The 18281-nt window shown below is 39.4% G+C and overlaps 1 protein-coding gene across 6 annotated transcripts in view; it reads right to left on the minus strand.

The window, feature by feature from the left end:
- Positions 1–1332: 1332 nt before the first annotated feature.
- DMGDH (dimethylglycine dehydrogenase) overlaps positions 1333–18281 on the minus strand; it is a 71293-nt gene continuing 54344 nt past the window's right edge. For all 6 annotated transcript variants that reach the window (XM_034656423.1, XM_034656418.1, XM_034656421.1 and 3 more), the window contains exons 15-16: positions 8605–8739; positions 1333–2445 (exon numbers count right to left, since the gene is read on the minus strand). In XM_034656423.1, coding sequence (XP_034512314.1) covers positions 2230–2445; positions 8605–8739 — 351 coding nt within the window. In that variant the 3' untranslated portion in view covers positions 1333–2229. The remainder of the gene's footprint in view (positions 2446–8604; positions 8740–18281) is intronic.

An 18281-nucleotide genomic window follows, 5' to 3' on the forward strand; every position in this document is an offset into this window, starting at 1 on the left:
GGCTGGGTAGGCACAGGATGCCAGGGTGACTTAATAGCACCCACCCAACCACAAAAGAAGGAATGAGCACAACTTCTTAAGGAAATTAGGAAGCCCATGTCTTTTATACTATGGGTAGGACTTCTTTAATATTCATCTAAATGTTCTAGGATTTTTATCGATCTGTTCTAGTGCTATATTAACTGGAGGACACAAATTCAAGGTTGTACTTTCGTTATTGATTACTGTATCAAAAAACCTGGAACTGTCTATGTTGCAGAAAAGGAATCCAGAGATGGTAAATAAGTGTCTTAATGGTTATAGGACTACAAGAGGGGCAGAGAATGAGAAATGGGATCTCCCAGGCAAAGGCTTTAACCAGTACCTAATACCAGAAATGAGATAGTGGATACAGAGGGTTTTTTAAATTAAGGTATAATGGATTTTTAACATTGTATTAATTTCAGGTGTACAAATATTCAATATTTATATGCACTGTGAAATGATCCCACCAGTCTAGTTACCAACCATCACCATACAAAGTTACATTTTTTCTTGTGATGAGAACTCTTAAGAATTACTCTCTTAAAAACTTTGAAATTTTTCTGTCCTATATTACCTATGTTCACCATGATACCTATTATATCCCCAAGATGTATTTATACCAGGAAGTTTATACCTTTTGACCCCTTCATCCATTCTGCTCACCCACCAACGCCCCTCCACTCTGGCAACCACCAATTTGTTCTCTGTATCTGGGTTTTATAATGTTTGTTCATTCTGTTTCTTAGATTCTGCATGTAAGTGAAGTCTTACAGTGTCTTCCTCTAATTTCACCTAGAACACCCTCTAGTTCCACCCACATTGTCACAAAGGGGAAGATTTCTGAATTCATGTTTTTTGTTTTTTTCAGATAAATACCGAGGAATGGAATTGCCGGATCAGAAAACAGTTCTATTTTTACTTTTTTGAGGACCCTCCATACTGTTTTCCATAGCGGCTGCACCAAGATAATATTCTTGATGATTAGGAAATTATCAAGATGATTAAATTTTGTTACCAAGATTTCCCTCTCTTCTCATACATAAAGCGATACTAAAGAGAAATGAATGGCCTATTGGAGTTCTAATGTATGACTGCTTTAATCAAACATTTTAAATGTGTTCTTGGCACCTTCGTAAAACTTGCAAGTTAAGAAATTATTTTAAAATTCTGTAATTGGAATACATTTTATGTTTCACATTCAACTTTAAGACCTAGGAAAGATTCAATAAATGTTTAACAAATGTGTATATCACAAATTATAAATGATAAGCCATCTTTTACAAAAAAAAATTGACTTGGTCAGTCAACTAAATTCAATTTTGAAAAATTTATCAGAAAATTATTTCTAAATACATTTTTTTCTTGTTGCACACAGTGGGAAGGGCAATCCTGTCGGCTCTTAAGCTCTTGTTCGACCTGCTTTGTCAAATGCTTTGTGAAAGGAGATTCAGAACGGCACGTGTAATGTCAACTTGCATTAATTCGTTCCCAAAGAGAGGTGTTCAGTATTCAAACTGTGTTTTTACTGGCACAGTCCATGTTTCAGCTTCATTTCAGAGGGTCTACAAGCACTGCTTCCTTGGAAGACTGTTCTTTTTTGCAGTCACTCTTCTAAAACAACCTTTGAAAGGACAATAATGATGTCCCATAATACTGCTGGCAGGGAACTCATTAAGAAAATAAGTATTTCAGAGAATTGAATAAAAATTTATGTATCAATATTAAATGTTACTATTTTCATCGTAGATGTCTTAGGAAAATTAAAACTATCCCTTATTCAACTACTGTTTCTCAATGAAACCAACCCATCAACAGAAATGCATTTGTTTTTATATAAAACAATTTGTTTTCAGGTACAAGAACCACAAGCATATATTCCTAAAACTATACAACATTCTCTAATTCAGTTATCATAGTGATTGTATATTAGTGAACACCTAAATATTTTGCTGAGTTTCACAAACAATATAGGTTAATAGAAACATTCATTTCAAATATCTTCATTTGAAAGAACAATGTAAATCACTAACCTATTATTCTCTCTTGCTTAGGAAAGAACTGAAAAAGGTTTTACTAAGATTATAAATCTAGATTTTGAGGATTTTGAACTGAATTCTTGGTTTCTTGTATTCTCCCCAAAATCAGCTATGATGTTTGGCACAGTCATAGACCTAACACAATTCAGTTGCCTACTGAAGGACTTTTTCAAATTTTGTCCTTCCCACTTTTCTTCCAAAGCCGGTTTCTGGTTGGTTCTGTCAATACCAAGGGTTCCTGTATGATGCTTGCTAGGTAATTTTTGCCCAACAGTTCAACTTCTACCTGTTGTCCTACTTTACTTAGCTCTACAGGGACATAGGCAAACGCCAGACTCTTCTGAATGCTGTAACTGTAGCTTCCAGATGTCGTGTTGCCAACCACCTGAAAAACAAGACCAGCAATCCTCAGCATCTTGGCCATAGCTCTGTACTCCTCTTCTCTAGATTAAATACTTCAAAAGTAGGTTTAATTTACAACCTGAAAGTGTTAGGGATTACTGTCTGTGGGGCTAACACCAGGAAGAAAACTTTACTTTTGAGAATAGTAGGCTTACAAATTATGAAAAACAATTCTCAAAATACCTATCAACAGCCTCAAACTTCTCAGTTTTAAATCACACCTGTTTTTTTTTAATAGCTGGCACTATTTTGCTCAGTTTCATGCCAAGAGAGCTGATGGGAATAAGACTCAAATGTTTTCATTTTAAACTTTAAAAAAATTCTCTTCCATCATCCAACTAGCACAGCAATAATAGACACAAGGGGAAAAAACTCTAAAAATCCAAACGTAAATGTAGTCAACTGTTCCTGTTGGGGTTGAGGAAATGGCTTGCCGAAAGAATGTTGAATTAAACTACTGATATATCAATAGTCAATGTGAAGTGAACATTCCATAAATACATAGCACTTAGCAATTCCTGGCAATTGCTAGGCACTTAATATTAACTTTGCCCTNATTCAAACTGTGTTTTTACTGGCACAGTCCATGTTTCAGCTTCATTTCAGAGGGTCTACAAGCACTGCTTCCTTGGAAGACTGTTCTTTTTTGCAGTCACTCTTCTAAAACAACCTTTGAAAGGACAATAATGATGTCCCATAATACTGCTGGCAGGGAACTCATTAAGAAAATAAGTATTTCAGAGAATTGAATAAAAATTTATGTATCAATATTAAATGTTACTATTTTCATCGTAGATGTCTTAGGAAAATTAAAACTATCCCTTATTCAACTACTGTTTCTCAATGAAACCAACCCATCAACAGAAATGCATTTGTTTTTATATAAAACAATTTGTTTTCAGGTACAAGAACCACAAGCATATATTCCTAAAACTATACAACATTCTCTAATTCAGTTATCATAGTGATTGTATATTAGTNCACTTAATATTAACTTTGCCCTCTCTAGATCTACCATGTACAAAACATTTTGCTGGACATTCTAGAGCATGAGCGAGGTTTGCTTCCCACCCTCAGGAGCTTCCAGACTAGCTGAGGAATTAACATAGAGATACATGAAAATAGAACCAAGAACCCAAGGAAGTAAACGGAAATGGCTTGCCGAAAGAATGTTGAATTAAACTACTGATATATCAATAGTCAATGTGAAGTGAACATTCCATAAATACATAGCACTTAGCAATTCCTGGCAATTGCTAGGCACTTAATATTAACTTTGCCCCCTCTAGATCTACCATGTACAAAACATTTTGCTGGACATTCTAGAGCATGAGCGAGGTTTGCTTCCCACCCTCAGGAGCTTCCAGACTAGCTGAGGAATTAACATAGAGATACATGAAAATAGAACCAAGAACCCAAGGAAGTAAACGTCATCAAGCTAGGATTCCTTCACTTGGAAGGTGGGTGGAATTAGGTAGGTGGAAAAGAGGGGCTGAAACTTTCCAGGATGAGTGGAGACATGGGATCAGGCATGAGCAATCAACATTAGGGAGGATGAAATGGAATCACGTGGGATGGCAAACCAGAGAAGAGTACTGAGCGAAGAAACAAAACCGAGGAGATGAAAACAAAGGNTCCAGGATGAGTGGAGACATGGGATCAGGCATGAGCAATCAACATTAGGGAGGATGAAATGAATCACGTGGGATGGCAAACCAGAGAAGAGTACTGAGCGAAGAAACAAAACCGAGGAGATGAAAACAAAGGCTTTACACTGAAAAAAAAAAAAAAATCTAATCAGGCTTGTTATAAAGATAAGAGGATGAGTCAAAACCAGGTCTAAAGGAAAAGGTGAAAAAAAAAACGTAAAATGAAAAAAAAGAAAGAAAAAAAAAAGGCGATAGACAATGTCAGGTTAAAACACCATATCTAAAAATTGTAGAAGGAAGACAACAAAAGCAAAACATGATATATAACCCTACTCAAAATGGCTTCTCCTGGCTACACAACATTGCACGAATCCTTCCAGCCTTACTGTTTCGCACAGCAAGCCGCTTGTAGCTGGTGCTCAAAATATTCACGGACGTGAATCAGCCTGGTGATCTTTTCAGCTGCCTCAGCGAAGAGTCCGCTACAGTCAACAGTCTTATTACAGCATTTCTCATCTTTTAGATGCCGACACGTTTACGACATTAAATACAGACTCCTGGCTCTAGAGCCCCAGTTTGTAATTATCTCATTGAAACCCCAAATCAGAAGCTCTCCATATCATTTCTGAACTTTTTATGGGGAGAACTGGTTGATCAAGAAAAAAAAATGAATGTATTCATTAGTGAAAGCTCCTCTGGTAGATTATTAACTGCCAAGGTGTTGCTGAGAGAACACATACACTTTAAAATGGTTTTTCTTTTTTTTCTTTTTTTTTTCTTTTTCTTTTTTTTTTTTTTTTAAGATTTTACTTATTTGAGAGAGAGAGAGAGCGTGCACAAGCAGGGGGCTCAATCTGGGAACTCCAGGATCATGATCTGAACCAAAGGCAGACGCTTAACCAACTGAGCCAGCCAGGCACCCCTAAAATGGTTTTTTTCCTTTAGAACATTGTTAAGTAAAATAAGGCAGGGATCTGGGTCAGGAAGGTTGGAGTTTTAATCACAGCTTTTGGAAAACTTTCTTGGTAACCTTGCTTTCACTCCCTAGGCTGTAACCTGAGGTCTGTGTTTGGAGCCCTGAAGAGGTAACCTGACTTGCTTGGGCAAGCATCTTAAGAAAACAAGAGGCCAAAGCAAGGCTCTTGGCTAAATCCCCTAACTCACTGGGTCAAAAACCTACCATCCCTCTTCAGACATTATGCGAACCATTTCCCCAGGACTTCTTGTCTCTTAAAATCCCAGCAGTGATTCATCTTGTAGTTATTGCTGCATGAGTAATGCAAAGAAATACCATATTTATTGCACGAGTGCTATTTTTAATGTATTTAATGAACGTCTGCTTTCTGCTAGATTCCTTTTGTTTCTCCTTTAATTTCTCTCTAATCCAATGCTGAGTAGCCCAGAGTATTTTAGAAGTCCAGACTTTCCTTGTATCTTATTACTAAATTTCTAAGGAAAGGTTTTCCCTAGCAACACTTTTATATTATTCTACCTTAAAATCTTCCAGATTCAATTAAATCCGTTCCTTCTTTTTGCTCACAAAAACAGCCTGTACCCACCCTCTGCCTAGCAGGTTTTCATATTCTTTGTTAAACACTGGCTTTCCTTTTACCAACATAAGCAATCCTCATTTATGTTTAGCCTTTTCTTGTTCCTCTCTGTGAAAATTCAAGACCCCTCTGACTTAGGGGAGCTAACAGGGTAGACGGCCTTTGAAGGAGAGAATGTAATTTAAATTGGATGATACACTGTATTTCTTTGGCTGTCCCTGTGTGCTTTTGTTTTAAAATAATTAAAAAAGACTGCTTTTTCAACTCTCCAAACTTCATTTCTACAAAACATCTTTTGTTTTGGAACTATAAAATATTTTTAACCAAGCTTGATGAATAAAGTACACATGGCCATAATCAAGATTCTGGCCAAAATTACATCAAAAACTAAGGATACTGTAAGGTGACTAACATTAAAAAAAAAAAAAAAAAGGATTCTGGCCAAAATTAACATATGACTGGGGCGTCTGGCTGGCTCAGTGGGTAGAGCATGCAACTCTTGATCTCAGGGTTTTAAGTTCAACCCCGTGCTGGGTGTAGAGATTACTTAAAAATAAAATCTTTAAAAAATTTTTTTAATTAAAAAAAATAACATATGACTAAGATGAGTGACAAAACTATTTCTTTTGGATGCCTTACAAATGGACTCTTCCAGCCATTTTCAGAAAAATATTTAGCAATGGCAACATAATTGGGAAGAAAAAAAACAGGCTTACTTACTTGAAGAACAACATTCATCCTAATGCATAAAGAACCTCATTTCTATACAAGTCTGCAGTTGCTGAAGAGACAATTGCTTTAACCAGTTGCTAAGATTAGTGAAACTACTTGTATTAGCTGCCTATATTCTTTATACAAAACAGCTTCTTTAAAACTTCCCGACAGGGGCACCTGGGTGGCTCAGTCAGTTAAGCATCCAGCTCTTGATTTCAGCTCAAGTCATGATCTCAGGGTTGCGGGATCGAGCCCCAAGCTCGACACTCAGCATGGAGCCTGCTTGAGATGCTCTCTCTCCCTCTCACTCTGCCCCTCCCACTCGTGCTCTCTCTCTCTCTGACCCTGCCTGCCCCTCTGCCCCCTGCCTCGCACACTCTCATTCTCTCTCTAAAAACAAACAAACAAACCAACCAACCCCACAATAGCATCATCTGTCATCCCACGGCCAAAACAGAAAGCCAGTGCAGGGGTTGGTGTGGACCATATTAGAAAACTGGCTGAGAACAGAGCAAAAAAAATGAGAAACAGAAGAGGAGGTGGGGGAAATTTGATGACTAGGGAAAAAATTAGAGGTGCAAAGAACCTAAGACGTGATCTCATCATTTTGTAGATGAGAAGATGGAGGCCCAGAGAGGCTAAGACCAGGTCAAGTGAAGCAGCTAGTTAATGGCAGAGGTGATTATCGTGGCAATCGTGGACAAATGTGAAGTATTATTAAGAAAAGAGATCTGAACCAGAAATTTAGAACAGAAAGGAGGGGGAGACAGTGAGGTAAGAGGCTCACAGAGAATGAACTCGGCACAATTAAGGGTAAGGTGTTTAGGAAAGAGCTCGAAATCTGAGAAGAGTCTGTTAGCTTCGCAGGGTCTAATAACATCCACCTGCTTCTGGGATGTAGGACAACTGTGGGCCTATGATTAAGTGCTGAAGAGAATACAGTGGGACATGAGCACAGACAGAGAGGAGAGCTAATTGGAGTATTCAGCATGGCTTAGAACGGAGGGTAAGCAATGCAAAGTCCATGTATACCCAGGTCAGAAATCAGTCTGTCCATCGCTAGCTGTGTAACCTCAAGCAAGTTACTTCACTTCTCTGAACCCCAAAGCCTCATCTCTAAAATGGGCTGATTATACCTACTGGGAGGGATGTTGTAAAATTAAATAAGTACATAAGAAATATCCAGCACATAGTAGAAACTGTGTAGATGTTAGTTGTACATCAAACAATCCATGCCTCACCCCACATGGCCATTTTTTTTTAGTAATCCAAACACCAAGATTTGGTGCCACTGGCATTCCCCACCTCCAGTGCTCTTTTTGTCACTGAAGAGAAGAGGGAAATGAAAACTGGGATCAAGAAGGCTGCAGTGAATGAGAAAAAACCCATGGAACCAAATCTCTGAGTCTTTGGGTATTGGCCAAGCCGACCTTGTTCAATAGGGAACAGCTGTTCCGATGAGCCTCGATGGCCATGTGCTCACCCCTTGGTGTAAGGGGACAGTATTTCATCTGCCTGATAAGCCAACACACAGCAAAATCATAAACCAAACTTGTTCTTACAAATAGTTGTAAAAAGTCAAAAACATGAAGTTCCACCAGGAAGTTATCTGGTTTTACTGAATACCAACAGACAGAATTCAACAACATTCCCAAATGGGAAGAAGGCACATTCACTCTTTCTGAAGAACTAAATAGTTTCTACCTTTCACTTTACTTTCTAAGGCTCTACCCTCTGTTGTCATGGAGATTTTCATTTGGAACTTTTTTTCTGCAGATGTGCCAAGGTTAGAATTACTTCCTTCTCAAAGATCTCTAAGAAGCTAAACCAGAATGCCATTTTTTTTTCTATAAAATCCATCTCTTGCATTCACAGATACGGACTTGGTGAGCAAGTAGATCATTTGAGCCTCAAAATTATACCTTTCTCACTGTCCACTGTATTTTAAGTCCTTAGTTTTATTTTCTTTAATCAAAACATAGAGAAGTTTATGTTTTTAAAAATAAGCATTTCATTTTCCTTTCTGTTAACTGATTTCTGCTTCTTGAATGTCAGCTCAGAATCAAAGTGTGTCACCCAACCAATAGATAAATAAATAGCCAAAACAACAACAACAACAAAAAACCCCAACCCCTAAAAAACAGAACTCTGACAGGCAACTGAGACAAGGAGGGTTTCTGGTGCAGAAAAACTGCAGTGGCCCCTGGCCACGAGGTCCTCGGCACTCACCTTGCCATCATACCAGATGCTTTCATTTCCCTCTGGATCAACATCGTCCGTTGCCAAGGTGAGGCAGACCAATCTCCGTTTCAGCCCCTTGGCTTTAATCTGTTTCAGTGCTTGCTTTCCTATGAAGTCTGCTGGCTGCGGGAATCCAAGATAATGATGATGAATGAATGCTCAGACACTGTGACAAGGTTAGAGATGCAAGCATTTAAATTTGTCTTTGAGATTTTCTCGCCAATTACACATCAAATAAAAATACAGATTGGATCAAATGTCTAGACAAATATTTCTTAGTCCTCAAATGACAGTGTCAGCCACCTTTTCCTTCAGAATAGGTTAGACTTAAGGGTAATAACTTGTGATAACAATTTTACCAGAACCACCTAGGCAGAAAAACAGAAGGCATGATATTGCGATGGTGGATTATGAAAGTGACCCTTGGATCTAATGGCTCTGGACAGCATTACTGGATGGGAGTGAGCAAGTACCACTCAATTTCTACCTACAGAACGCCTCTTTCAAGAAGGATATTTGTGTCTTTGCGATGTGATGTCAGAACAACCCCAAAATGTTGCACTTTTTTTTCCCTTCTTCAGAATAGTGGTGCAAGAAATGTGTCAACTGCTGGATTGCATCAGTTCATTCAGGAATGTATTATTGCCCTACTACGTGTGACACATCATGCTAGGCCCTGTGTGGGTTACAAAGGTAGACGTAGACATTTTGATCAAAGACTGTATTCTCTAACACTACACTACGCTTTGCAACCTTGTTTTTCCTCCTTCTATCCAACACATGATAGATGACATTCCTATTCCTACTATGCTCCCCTGGGCACATTCAGGGTTATTCCCAGCGCAACACAAGCGCGAGTGACATTGCTCTAGGGATACTCTTGAGTCTGTTCTTATGGTTAAAAAAAAAATAAGTAGGAATCATGCAAACTTCAGGACTTCTACATTGATTAGTCACGTGCCGACAACAAACAGGTGAGTGATGACTCCTCAGTGGAGACACTTAGCTAAGAAAGGAGGCAGAGTTCTACGTAACCAGGATGCCAAGGACATGGGGTAAGGGTGAGAAACTGGTCAGAGGCCAAGAGCAGTAGGAGTGGAAGGAGGCAAGGCTGACCCCGGAGGGGCATGGGCTAAGCCTTCTACGTAAGGGTGCCAAACAAGCATCTCTGGTCTTACCCAGGAAAATGGGCGATCTGTAATACACAAATCACATCCCTATGAAGGAGATTAATTACAGGTTACAATGTGAGGGGGGAAATTCTCAGAAGAGTTCTCATGAAAGAAGAAAGGAAACAACTTTAATTTCCTCATTGGCTGAAGAAAGAAAAGAGTATCTCATGCCAAAAATGGCCTCTGCCACCAACATTTAGGATTTATACAGCTCTTTCTGCACACAAAACACTTAGGGTTGGGCACAGTAAGTCCCCTTAACCTCTCAGTGAAGCAGTGGGAGGGTCCTCACATACCCTCTGCCTGACACCTCCCAGTTCACTCCTTTACAGTTCGGACCTTCTAGGCTAAGCCCACAATGAAGTATGAAATATGATTTCTATAGATATTGCAACTTTAAATTGCCGACCTGGACAGGAAACTAAACGTTTCCGTTGGCCAAGGTTAAAATAAATGCAAAATGAAAGTCCGATTACCTTCCCCAGTGTAATCCAGATGGTGAGAACCAATTATAAAGCTTTATTATGAGCCGGATAAAAAATCAAAGACAGCTGGACGAGATGTTATTTAAGACAGGACTGCTGGGAAAAAACAAAACAACCAACCCACAGAAAAAGCCTGATTCATTTGAATTCATATGTAGGACAAATTCATGATAATAGAAGTCGTAACAAACTGTCACAGCATTCCAACGGGTCTCAAGGGTTAACTGGCTTCAAGCTGATGCACTCTTTGCTTGCTGACTTAAGTTCCTTAGTTGGTAGCCAAACTAACCTACTTTTCTTGAGACCTGAGACCACTGGCCTTGAGGCTGCAAATTCGTAAACAGCCGCCACTGATACGAACAAGTCTGTTCAGGGTCATGTCAATGTGCAACTAACCACCTGGGGACCAGCTTCCCATGTGGGTAGCCCACTCGCCCCCACCCAGGTCCCTCGCATTCCCCTGTAAACCCTCTGCCTTCGCCAAGACATGGAAGATGGTCTTGGGAATGTTAGTCCACCACCTTCTCAGGTCGCTGCTTCCTGAATAAAGCAGGCACCTTCCTTTCCCACCACCCTTCTCTCTCCAGGATTGACTATACCTAGAGTCCATCATTGGAAGGCACAGCTTATGTAAATACTCAACAGAATGTTCCTTTTAAATTATTTCTGGGGTACTCTGAACCTTTTTTGAATGATGCTCACTGCATGGTATTTTTGTAGTACGAAAGAGGATTTGAAAACACTCTGAAGGTTACTATTAATGAAATCTGACATCTGTATCTGCATATCCCTGAATTAGGAAGTGATCTTTTCAGCAATACTGCCCTTAGACATGAATGAAAATACACTAAAAACCACAAAAACCCAATTAAAAGTAAGGAACACATACTTAAAACACCAATAAAAGGTAACAGCTACCTCTGAAGACCATTCCCCCTTCCCAAGCTAACCTTGCACCTGACATGGAAAGATCTGAAGTGGGGTAATGCCGTTTCATTCTCCTTTACTTGGTTTTTCTTTCGAGATTGTTGATTTTACTCTATTACATAGCTTTTAATTATGAACAAGAGAAGAAAAATATGTCTGAAGTTAAGTGCTGTGATTAAAATTGGTGCTATCAGGATGACCTGAGGACAGAAATACATTTAATGAGTCACTGTCAAATTAACTGTATAAATAGCTTTTAATATATTTGAAAAACATACATTTCTGGGGCACTGAGACTATAGCTCAAAAATAGTCTTGACTCATGTTTTTTAATTTATTAATTTTAAAAAGCAGTAAGAGCCATTAAAATAACCATCTGTAATATATTCTAAATATAATATTCACAACGATGATAAATTAAGATTTTATGTGAAATATAATTATTCATCTTATTAGCTCTATTAAAAGCACTCATGGGGCACCTGGGTGGCTCAGTGAGTTGAGCCTCCGACTCCTGGCTTCGGCTCAGGTCGTGATCTCGGGGTCATGGGATCGAGCCCCATGTTGGGCTCCCCACTTGGTGGGGGGTCTGCCTGGGTTTCTCCCTCTCCCTCTGCCCCTCCCCCTTCCCTCTCACTTTCTCCCCTCCCTAAATAAACAAACAAATCTTGGGGGGGGGAAGGTACTCCTATTACCCCAAAGCACATGGGAATGAAACAAATTAAACCAGTATATTTTTGGTTGTGATTCTTAGGTTCATGGAGAGTTTGCGATGTGTAGCTAAAGCTGAATTTAACAGAAGCAGTGGTAAGAAGAATCTGATATGGAGAGTCAGGGTAGTGGGTTCTCACAGACCAGGAGGGACATTATAAAAACCTAGCTCGGGACCTTTTCTATACCATCTATTTGGAATCAAAACCTATCAGAAAATTCAAGGAAATCATCAGTTTCATTTAATTGTCCAAAATCCTTTTTACCTAATATCAAAAGTTTCCAAAGACATAAATAAGACAGTCAGGGTAACATCCTGGATCCCAAGAAAGCTCCCCTTAGAAACTAGGTATAGCACCAATGGGAGAATCGTGCTCCTATGCTGACAGGTGTGGAGAGAGTTAGAGAGACCAGCTAGTCACCTGTCACTGTAAGTGGCAGAGTGGAAATGGAAATCCAGGTGACAGACTTCTGCCACTTATCCCCCCAATACTTTACTGAAACGTTTCTTTCTTTTTTATATAAGATTTGAGAGAGAGAGAGAGAGAGAGAGAGAGCATGCGCGCAGGGTGGGGGACCAGAGGGAGAGGGACATAGACTGTCAGCAGATTCCCCACTGAGTGCAGAGCCCAACCCAGAGCTCGATCTCACAACCCTGAGATCATGACCTGAGCCTAAATCAAGAGTCAGACGCTTAACCAACCGAGCTACCCAGGTGCCCCAAAACATTTCTTATTTTAAATGGGGCTCAAGGATCATCATTTAAAAACAGCAGTGACAGGAATACCTCTATAAAGTGTGTGGCCATTACTAAGCTGCAGCCTATGTAAATCTTAACTTTCTTCAGTCAGTTGATGAATACTAGCTACGTCTGGGCTTATCTCACACTCCAACTGATAAACCGTACACGGGTTCATTCATCTAGGGGGTGAATCAAGTGACCCGCCACCCCATCAAGACAGAGTAGACCATCATTCCTTTCATCTTCACATCATGAGAATCACAGCTTTGAAGCAGGCAGGAAGCTTAAGGGTCTCGCCTGGGGTGATGAAGTGACTTTAGCATCAAACCTTGAATCCAGGCTTCTCAACTCTCCATTCCTTTTCCACTATGCAGAGCTTTGTAACATTTCCCAAATGTTTATAATGACAATTTCATTATCTCTTTATTAGCAACATGTTAAATTATTAGTGTAGCAACTTAAGTCTGTTATTATTGGCTGGAAACCAATACTCCCACCTACACGTTTTTCATCGTGGGCTCTCAGCAATGTAAAAGAAACAGTTGTACCTAGCATTTTCTAACCAAAATTACTCATCAGTTAAGTATTCTTTCTCAAAAAAGTCTTTAATATAACCAGAAAAAGCGACCTACTTAACTAAAAGAAAGCTGGGGATAAACAGAAACTTGGAGAAAATATTTAAAATATTCTTGCTGAGGGGCGCCAGGGTGGCGCAGCAGTTAAGCGTCTGCCTTCAGCTCAGGGTGTGATCCCGGCGTTATGGGATTGAGCCCCACACCAGGCTCCTCCATTGTGAGCCTGCTTCTTCCTCTCCCACTCCCCCTGCTTGTGTTCCCTCTCTCGCCGGCTGTCTCTATCTCTGTCGAATAAATAAAATCTTTAAAAAAATTTTTTTAAATATTCTTGCTGAGCCAGGCCAAGAATTACGTTAGCTAGCATTCAAACCAAACTGGATTCTTCAAAACTAAAATAGTCCCTACATGTATGTTATGACTTTTACCAGATTCAATTTTTTTTTAAAGATTTTATTTATTTATTCGACAGAGATAGAGACAGCCAGAGAGAGAGGGAACACAAGCAGGGGGAGTGGGAGAGGAAGAAGCAGGCTCATAGCTGAAGAGCCTGATGTGGGGCTCGATCCCATAACGCCGGGATCACGCCCTGAGCCGAAGGCAGACGCTTAACTGCTGTGCCACCCAGGCGCCCCCCAGATTCAATTTTAACAAGAATATTTACTTTTCAGTTTTTGAGTCTAATAATCCAAAGGAAAATCATGGACTGGAATGTACCTGTGGCTTTGGTTAGATGTACTTTATGTTCAACTGCATTACCAATAAATATGATACAGACTTTTCCTAATAGTTTTCACCTCTGGACTAGAGTGAAATTGCCCATTTAGTGTTTTTAGTATAGCACTCAAGCCTAAATGCAAAGTAAGTAACTCGAATAAATGAGGCTTCGGGGGGGCCTGGGTGGCTCAGTGGGTTGAGCATCCAACTCTTGGTTTCGGCTCAGGTCATGATGTCATGGGTCAAGGGATCTAGTTCCGCATCAGGCTCCACACTCGGCAGGGAGTCTGCTTTGGATTCTCTCCTCCTCTCCCTCTGTCCCTCCCTGTCCTGATCACACTTGCTCTCTCTCTGCCCCCCCCAAATAAATAAATAAATCTTTAGAGAGAGAGAGAGAGAGAGAGAGAGAGAGAGAGAGAGAGAGAGAGAGAAAGGAGGCTTCAGCAGGGACCCAAGATCTTTCTTGCTGGGGTCTTCAAAAAAACTCAAATATAACTGTTTTTCCCTAGGTACTTTTAGATTCAATTCAGTAAGATGGAAGAAGCTAACATGTATTGAGGTACCAAATATTCTGTATCTCCTCTAATAAACCTATGAGGCAGATATTTTCTTCATTTTACAGATGAGAAAACTGAAGTACTGACAGTTAAGCAACTTGTTCACTTCTAGGCCAAGTGGCAAAGTCATAACTCACAGCCTTCAACCAATACTTACTGATGTCCCACTCATCACCAGACACAATGCCAGCCCCAAGGACTCTACGCCTGTCCTCAAAGAGCTCACAGGCTAGCTGAGGCAGCCAGAATTACAGGATGTGCCAAGGACCACGGCAGATTTAAGTATAGGGTGCTAGAGAAGAGGGGTTCCCAACAGTCCCCTGGTCTTTAATCACCACCTATATATGAACGACCCAAATCCATGCCTTCAGAGCAGAGGTCCTCAAACAAACCCATGTGCTCAGCTGTCACTTGGCTATCCCACAGCCCCTCAACCCCACAAGTCCTTCTAATCTCCCATTTATACCCTTGGTGTTTCCCTGTTTGTTATCAGTATCCTGGATCCTTCTCTCCACTCCCTTCACATACACTCCCTCATATGGTCTCCATCTTACCTTCTTCCAATCACTCACACCTCTTTATTCTCCATCCTATGGCCACAGCTTTAGTTGAAGCCTTCGATATCTCTCTACTGGATTTCTTCAATAATTAGGAAGGTGCTCTCCCAGCCACCAGGCTAATTCCCTTTTAATCTGTTTTCTGTCATCTGAATGTCACTCCTTTCTCAAAATTCTTCAGTGGCTCCCTGGTGCCACCAGGATCCACTCCAAATTCCTTAGCCTGACAGATGAGACCCTTCATGCTGAGGTCTCAGTACTTCTCCAGCATCAGCTCTTGACACTACTTTCAACAGCAAATTATTCGCTGGGCATCTGCTATGTGCCAGCCCCTGAGCAGGGTGTGAGGGATAAACAGGTAAACAACAGCTATTCTGTACTGCCAGAACTTGTACTCAAGAAGCTTCCATTCCACTCAAAAGAAAAATAATCATTGCAAGCTGTGACACATCCTAGAAGGATGACGTAGCTACAAAATTTCTTTTAAAAGTTATCAAATACGGGGGCGCGCCTGGGTGGTACAGCCGGGTAATCATCTGACTCTTGATCTCAGCTCAGGTCTTGATCTCAGGGACAGGAGTTCAAGCCTGGTGTTGGGCTCGGTGCGGGGTGTGGTGCCTACTTAAAAAAAATTATCAAATAAAATCCAACAATATAGAAAAAGACAGCACATCAATACTAAGTGGATTTTGTCCTTAAAATGAAAAGTTGGGTTAACATTTGAGTATTCATAAATGGAACTCATTGCTTGACAAAGTAAAAAATAAAAACCATGTGATTATCTCTGTAGATGCAAAAAAACATTTGCCAAAATCTCATGTCCTGATTAAAAACAAAACTTTTAGTACTAGGAATAGAAAGGAACGCCTTCCACCTGGCTCCCTCACTTGGTGGAGCACGTGACTCTTGATCTTGGGTTCTAGCCCCACACTGGGTGTAGAGCTTACTTACAAAAACACTTAAAAAAAAAAATGGAATAGGGAAGGGAAGCAGTGAGAATAAAGTGAAATAAAAATTGAGTACTAACTATATCTGTAATATGTTAACATTTAAAAGCAAAAAAATAAAATATAATCAAAGCAAAGCAGTGAGAAAAGATGAAACTGTTTTCTTTGGCATTATGGATCCAATAAGATACCCCACTTCTTAAAAACTCAAATCCCAGAAATAGTAACAAGATTTAATAAAACAAGTTACTGGGACTCAGATGTTTGTTATATTATTTCTACTATTTTACGCACATTTTGATATACATTATAATGACATTTTAGCAACATATAGTAATTCAAAACAATAAAAAAAAAAGAAAGGAATGCCCTCAACCTGATAAAGAACATCTATGAAAAACCTACAGCTAACATCATACTTAATAACGAAAGACTCAAGGCTTTCCACCTAAGATCAGGAAGAACTAACAATTCTATTTAACAGTTCAGAGTTCAACCAGTGGAGGTACTAGTAACATAATGCAAGAAAAAAAAAAAGTCATCTAAATTAGCAAAGACAAACTATTTGTACACAACATGACTGTACATGTAGAAAATACAATGGGATCTACAAAAAATACAAAAAAGTACTAGAACTTCTGAGTTTAGTGAAATTGCAAAGTAAAGATCAATATACAAAAACCAACTGTTTTCTTTATATTAGCAGTAAATTGAAAATTAAAATGACCCTGTAAAGAGTTATCAATATGGAATACTTAAGGATAAACCTATAAAAAGACATGCAAAGTCTGCAAACTACAAAACATTTTCGAAATTAAAAATTACCAAAGTAAATGGAGAGATATATATCTTGTTCATGAGTTGGAAGACTTGAACTGACCTACAGATGCAATGCGATTCCAGTCAAAATTCCAGCAGGATTTTTTTTTTTTGATAAATTGACAAGCTGATTCTAAAACTTGTGGAAATTCAAAAGACCTCAGATAACTAAAACAACATAAAAAGAACACAGTTGCAAGGCTACCACAATCTGATTCAAGCTACAGTAATCAATACAATATGCTACTGGAAACAAGAAAGACATTAAAGTCCACAGAGTCCAGTGAAAGAGTCCAGAAATAGTCCTCAACACATATGGACAACTTTATATTTGACAAAGGTACATAGGCGATGCAGTTTAGAATGTGCACTCTTTTCAACAAATGGTACTGGAAACTCCATGTCTATCAGCTAAAAAATATTTCAATTTCCATCTAGAACTAGATACAAAAATTAGCTAAAAATATATAATAGGCCTAATCATAAAAAGTTGGTAAGACCTCTAGGAGAAAATAGCAAAAAGTTTTTATGACTGGGTTAGGCAAAGATTTCTCAATACAACACCAAAAACATAATCCATAAGAAGAACAAGTTTATAACTTTAAAACTTGAAAAATTAAAAACTTCTATTCTTTGAAAAACACTATTAGATGAAAAGACACTATTAGATGAAAAGACAGACTGGGAAAAAATATTTGCAAAGTATGTGTCTAATAAAAGACTTGTACCTAGGATACATTAGGAACTTTCAGAAACAACCCTATGAAAAATGAGTAAGATGAGGTGCCTGGGTGGCTCAGTCATTAAGCGTCTGCCTTCAGCTCAGGCCGTGATCCCAGGGTTCTGGAATCGAGCCCCACATCGGGCTCCGTGCTCCTGCTTCTTCCTCTCCCACTCCCCCTGCTTGTGTTCCCTCTCTCACTGGCTGTCTCTCTCTTTGTCAAATAAACAAATAAAATCTTAAAAAAAAAAAAAAAAAGAGTAAGAGTAAGAGACCTGACCAGACACTTCACAAAGGAGGAGACAGGAATGGTGGACAGGCACATAAAAAGATTTTCAACATCAAGTCATTGAGGAAATCAAATCCATGAGACCCACCTATTCATCTCACTGAGTACCTGAAGCTAAGAAGGTGGATCATGACGAGTGTTTGGCGAGGATATGGTGGAGGGACTGAAACTCTAGTGGGCTGCTGGTGGGATATTAAACATGAAATGGTACACCACTTTGTGCAACAGTTCCTTAAAAAGTTGACATACATCTGCCACTTTATTCAACCATTCCACTCCTAGATATTTACCCAAGAGAAAAGTGCTAAGCTGGAAACAACCCCAAAGTTCATCGAATATATAAAGAAATTGTGCCATATACACACAATGGAAACCTACTTAGTATTAAAAGGAAGGAATTACTAACACATAGAATACCACAGATGAGTCTCAAACTAATTGTGCCGAGT

The sequence above is a fragment of the Ailuropoda melanoleuca genome, chromosome 3, assembly GCF_002007445.2.
Source record: "Ailuropoda melanoleuca isolate Jingjing chromosome 3, ASM200744v2, whole genome shotgun sequence".
Classification (NCBI taxonomy): domain Eukaryota; kingdom Metazoa; phylum Chordata; class Mammalia; order Carnivora; family Ursidae; genus Ailuropoda; species Ailuropoda melanoleuca.